The sequence below is a fragment of the Pseudorasbora parva genome, chromosome 20, assembly GCF_024679245.1.
Source record: "Pseudorasbora parva isolate DD20220531a chromosome 20, ASM2467924v1, whole genome shotgun sequence".
In the NCBI taxonomy this organism is placed as follows: domain Eukaryota; kingdom Metazoa; phylum Chordata; class Actinopteri; order Cypriniformes; family Gobionidae; genus Pseudorasbora; species Pseudorasbora parva.
The window spans coordinates 35,195,294-35,201,632 of NC_090191.1; the positions used below are offsets into that span (position 1 = coordinate 35,195,294).

At 38.6% G+C, this 6,339-nt stretch overlaps 1 protein-coding gene across 2 annotated transcripts in view; it reads right to left on the reverse strand.

Annotated features, from left to right (window-relative positions):
* Positions 1 to 5,869, reverse strand: part of flncb (filamin C, gamma b (actin binding protein 280)) — a 67,420-nt gene extending 61,551 nt beyond the window's left edge. For both annotated transcript variants that reach the window (XM_067428727.1, XM_067428726.1), the window contains exon 1: positions 5,059 to 5,869. In XM_067428727.1, coding sequence (XP_067284828.1) covers positions 5,059 to 5,437 — 379 coding nt within the window. In that variant the 5' untranslated portion in view covers positions 5,438 to 5,869. The remainder of the gene's footprint in view (positions 1 to 5,058) is intronic.
* Between the last annotated feature and the right edge of the window lie 470 nt (positions 5,870 to 6,339).

Sequence of the window (6,339 nt, forward strand, 5' to 3'; positions counted from 1 at the left end):
ATATGCATATCACGCATATCTGGCAATCTTTACTCACCCTTACATCTATTTACAACATAAATGTTGGTGTTTGGTGAAAGATTCATACAGATATAGAACAACAATAGAGTGATTAAATGAGAAATTTTGAGTAAAATCATTTTAAGGAAAGCAACCAGACAATTCTGAATTGCAGACGTGCATTTAAACAAATGAGCATGTTCTTAATGTGTAACTCTATCCAAACAGCACGATGAGCAGCTGAAAACATTGGAGAGGCTCACATATTACTTACAGCAGAGATGAAGTCCCGGTTAGCCTTCCAGCACCCCATTCATAATCAAAAGCGACTCGCCCTTTTTTCCCTCGTCTGCTTTTCATCATTCTCTGATCTCCCACATGATCCTGGAGTTTGAGGAGGGTGTCTGATTTATACAGTAACAGAAGAATCCACAGTGAGCGTTAAGCGATATCCCGAATAAACCCTTTCTGATACCGTGAGGCCTTTTCTGTCATGAACTGAATTCAATCATTGCATTGCAGCATCCAATGGTTTTAAAACACAGCACAGCACTATAAAACCTCATAAGATAATTATCTAATAGACTCTATATAACCTCAGTAACTAATTGAGATTATTAATAAGCCATATACAACAATAAATATTAAATACTGGCCTGTTGTACTTGTTTAAGACTACATGTTGAGTTTCCCACACACGAACAAAGGAGTTATGAGCTGTTGCACAACCGTTCCACGCGCACACCTGATATCCGCCTACCAAGGATGCACCTGGGCCATCTGTAGTGCTGATATGCAACGGTATGCAATGAAGAAACAGCACATTTTAGGCTTTTTTAAATGTATTTTTATCAGATATATTAATAAACAGAATGGGACAAATTGAGGAAAGCACCACAGCGGCCCATGTCAAATCTCTGGAGGGAGTGTGTGTGTGTGTAGGGGGTGTTCGCTGGCCTTGCTTGAACATTCCAGCGGACTGACTAGCCCTTCACACATGGTAACAATTAAAGACGCTGTTATACGCGGAAAGCAGGAGGACATGAGAGAGAACGAGGGAAACCGTGTTTGTAAGAACGACTGCTTGTTGTTGTTAGCCGCAGTCATTTCTATCGTGCCTGACTCTCATATATTTTGGATGGAAATCCTTCTTTTTATGGCCAAAGATTACATGGAGCTGAAGCTGGAGAAGAGCCTACCAAAAGTTAGAACACACACCATTCACCAGAAACAATGTCAGAGGTGAACAAGAGGGGAGAATCGATAAAACCAACTGCTACTTAGAGCAGCAGAGGAAAGATCTGCCTAATGAGCCAGGAAAGTGTTACATGCAGAGAAACAGAGCATGACTTTGTCAGAGATAACTCACTGTGCTGATAAAGCCACTAAAGCACTTCAGGGAAACACACTACGACAACTTAAATTTAAATCAGATGAAATTTACCCTCTAAGCGAATGTCAGTAGGGACTTCCTTTCAGCACACTTACTTCAGAGAGAGGGGGCTTTACATTGTCATTATGCCAAAGATTCGTTGATCATGTGATTTTAAGTCTTTCCAAAATAAAAATGTGATTTTCATCAAACACAACATTGTTTGACTGTTTAATCTATCACAATGTGTGCTTATTTACCAATGAAAATGATACTATAATATAAGTAACAATAAGTAACAATAACAGTACTACTAATAATAATACTTAAATTAAATCAATATTGTTTATAATTAATTCATATATACACAAACTAAAAATGACAGCACCTCATTTATGTTTTAAATACAAAAAACATCTTAAAAATAGAGAACAACATAATAGCTTGATTGTAGACTAGCAAAAGGCTAATATTTAATCGTGGAAATAAAGCAATTAAATTGGAATGTCTACTCGTCTGCAACAACAAGGTTATCTAATAAATCTACTTATCTTTATTTATGGGCTTAAAAAGAAAATATTATGCAGCAGAAATATGATTTGAATGGACTAGCTGCCCTTAAAAATGTTGCTAAAAATAACTATTAATCAGATGTTTTTGGCAGAGCCAGTGAAAATCTGACGGCTGAAGTTAAGCAAGAATAGGGAGAGAGAAAAGGGGGACACTCATTCCAATAAGCTCTGTCAATCATGTGCTCATCAACATATCCCCTGACTCACTCTTTCTTACACTTACTATCCAAATAACCTCCAGCAACCCCCTCTGCCCTGGCTTTCTTCTGGGCCTGTAGGACTATTTAAAGCACCTGTTACTAGATGGACCCCAGAGCTCAGCTGTCTATCTATCAATCACTCACTCGCAGCAGGCTAAACACTGATGATCCCCGTCCCAGGGCCATCAGCACTCACGCCCAAAACTCAAGGTTTTTTTCTACAATATTTCCACAAACTACACTTGGTCACTTCTTAAAACACAAGGGAACTATCAGCTTTATTTGACGTGTTTCAACAATATTATATTTGATATTTTTCATATGGAAAGTGCAACTATAACATAAGTCTATCACTTAAGTATTGCGTTCCCCCGGAGAAACTGTGCTCTCTCCCATAACATTTGCATTATCTTACAAAACTATTGCATTCCCCCTGAATGCAAAATTGTGCAAAATATGTATGTCAATCTGTTAGTGCTGTCAAATTAGTATAAATATCTAGCATAGCATAAGATTTGTGTGTGTATATATATATATATATATATATGAATGCCACAATTACATAATCGTTCAAAGGCTCAATTGCAACAAAAAGTCCACTTACAAAATTCTGCATGCTTAAGATCTTTTTTTCTTTTTTTTCTTTCAACAGGTTACGTTTTTTTCCCATTGTTTTTTATTCTTCAGGAAGAATTTTAGCTTACTTTCATATAAAATATAGCATGCAGTTGCTATGGTAAAGCAATACAAAACATCATTTAATGTAAAATGTGATAATCATAATTAATAACCGCAATTACATTTCAAGGAAATAATTGACAATAATGATTTTTGTCATAATCATGCAGCCCTAATACACACACATACAGTATTTACAAACTTTAATGTTCGATGCGATTAACCGATTTGACACTAAAATCTATCTATTCTCACACTTCATGGTACATCTGCATGAGTGACTGAGTGCATAGCAATAAAATAAATGAGGTGAGTGGCATTTCCTGTAGAGGCAGCAGGCCAGCCCCATGTGACACAGTTCACACACACACACACACACACACACACACTTTCTTGGACGAGAGTGCAAGAGTTTTTCCTGCACCTCCTTCACCCTACACTCTTGCGTAAGGGGGGTTCTGAGAGGCAGGTGTCATTCTGGAAAGATCCATCTCATTGCCAATGACAGCCGGGCCGAAAGCACTGCTGTCATGTGCAAGCGTGTGAGACTGTTGGTTCCTTCCCCCCAAACCTAACAGGACGGCCACTATATCAAGTCCTAGCCATCATTCGGTCTCTCTCAACGGTCAAATCAAGTCTTTATAAACATACCAGCTCCACAATAGTAATAGGAATGAACATCGCCCTTTTTCTGTTGTATGCCCAGTTGTTTGGAAAGAATGCAATGCTGCCGGGCCCTGACACCCACCACTAGACACCAGAACAATCTAGAACTTTTCTCAAAACAAAAACACCAACACTGGCCCAGGAACAGATCCCAGGGTTGTTTCTATATAGAGAAGCCAAGATGATCTAGAAACAGCACTCATGCTTTGTTTAAATTAATATGTTATATGATATTTGATCAAACTAAATGTCATATGAGACTTCTCCAAAATCAGCCACTGATGTTTGTTGATGCACTAGTCCTAGTCCTAAATACAGAGACATAAAATAGATAAATCCAATAAAAAACAACATCCCAGCAATTCTTCCTACAGCATATTTCACACATTAAGGACACATTTAATCAATGATCATGTTATGCTTGGAGGCCTTTTCCAAATGAGACAGATCCAAAAATCCATACTAACATTGATCCTAATCTGGATTTGGGACCGTGCTCTACAGCCTTGAGGTACAAAATGCACCCCTTATAGGACCAATGATTTTAAAGTAAAGTGCAGTCCAAAGATCTGTTTTGCCTCATATGGATGTCAGATCACAGAAATCATTAAAGAATCAAATTAATGACAGTTATATCTATGACGTTATTTAAGGTTAAAGGTTAATAATTCAATTATTTGGTTTGGTTTGTCTTGTCAAAAGATATATGCCTACTCTCTTTCAAACATCTTGTTGTTATTCTGATGTAAAACATTAACATATTGTAACATCATATAATGCATTTAGCCTATATTAATCGGATAATATGTGCATTCAAACAGAAATATCATATATCAAATCAAATATTCAAATATTATATCAAATATTTTCATATTTTAATGTAGGTTGCATGCAGTATTATAGCCTACTAATCAGTTAAACTTTAAATAGCCCTAATATTTATTTGTAAAATATATTATAAAGAGTCTTAAATGCAAATGTTTATGCAAAAGGGCAAAAAGCGTTCTTCAGGGACATATCTGTATGATTCATGAACATTGTTTAGCCTTCGGTTGTCCATCAAAAGAAGACGAAAATAAGTGCTGACAATCTAATAATATTTCACAGCTTCCAAACATATTGATACAATTATAACAAATAAAAATCTATATTTACAGTTAAAATGGAAACCAGACCCATTATGACCGCGCTAATTATTGGTATTTTGTGTGGTCTGACCTCTCTAATTAAGGCTTGAGGCCCCCTGACAGAGTCAAAACAAACTGTTGACGATACTTTTTAAAAGTATGTTTTTATAAAAGTAGGCCTATACGTTTCAAGATTTGAAACAAAGTTTCACAGGGGAAAAGGTTAGATTACGAGTTGAAGTTCAACTGATGAGGTAACCATAGCAACAGTGCGGACTCGAGCGCGTACCTTTATCATAGCATTACCACAGCACAAATAGTTACAGTTTGTCACTCAATAAAAGATTTAACTTACACATAGCCAAACTTTTTTGTTTTGTTTTTAAAAAACTTTTATGCGGATCGAAATATTGTGAGCGCCCACATAACAAAACCCCACTTACCTATAGAAACTAGTTTGATGTGCTCCCTTTCTAGAAACTCCAGCGCTACCGACACATTCTCCAGCTTCATCTGCCTGAAATTGGGTCTGGCGTGGTACTTTCTGTACATTTTCTTCTGGCTGAGAACTTCCAGGAGCCCGATAAGCTTGAGGCCGTCGCTCAGGTCCTTCTGCAGGTCGTTGATCTTTTTGTTGAGACATTTCAGGTGTTCGTTGCACCACCTGGTGAATGTGTTCTGCTGGATCTTCTTCCAGGGCGCATCCTCCGCCAGGTCCTTCTCCGTGGCCGGCATCTCCTCGTCTCCGTCCTCGCCGTTGTCGGTGCCCTGGTAATACTGCGGCGGCAGCTGCTGGTCGTAGTATGTATTATTGCTCATCATGTTTTTCCCCCCGATGTTCTCGTGCCCCCCTTTTATACGACAATCTGCAAGACTTTAACAGCACGAGGGGGAGTGGGGCAGGCGCGCGCGCTCTCTTCTAAGAAAGAAGGAGAAAAAGAAAGTCGTAAGAGTTGGAACCGCTTGCGATAGGACGGTTTGTTGGACTTCCAGCGAAACACTCTTGAAGGACGAACGAGTGCAGAGCGAATTTCCGTTTAAGTCTTCCAACCACCACTTTTTAGAACCGCTACTCTTGCTTGACTTACATTAAACTTTTCTAAAATGAAGACGGGAAAGACGGGAAAAGAGACGCGGCTTCGTATACTTGAATGGTTAACTGAAGCATGAGTCGCTTTAAAAATCTGAGACCCCTCCAGCAGGGTTCACACGTCAGTCTGCTGGATCTCCTGGTATGCTGCTGTCATCATGACCATATACAACTGCGCGATGGGGGATTCTCTAATCTGACCGAGATAGTGATACCGGCGCCCGATTGGGCGAAGCGCGCCTCGGGGAAGGGGATTGGATAGACCCCGAGCACCGCGACAGTTGTGACTGTCATTTTTATTTTTAGGAACTCCAATTTGGGCACGTGGGGGGCTGGAGTTGCGCTTGTTGTAAAACTTGGGCTCTGTTTTAACAATTGGGGCTGGAAAAAGCAAATGACAGAATAATTATGTCAGTGAGACATTTTAACACAGTGTGCTAAATACGTATCAGTTACTGAAGACAGACAGACTGTTTATTAATACATAATAAATAGTATGAGTTTATTAATAAACAATATTATGGCCCCAACAGACCAGACAAGACTCTATTCCAGTCAATGAAGTCATACACTGAAAAACAGTTTTGTTAAATTTAGCTGTATTTGTGAACTATTTATGTTATAGTTCCTTATA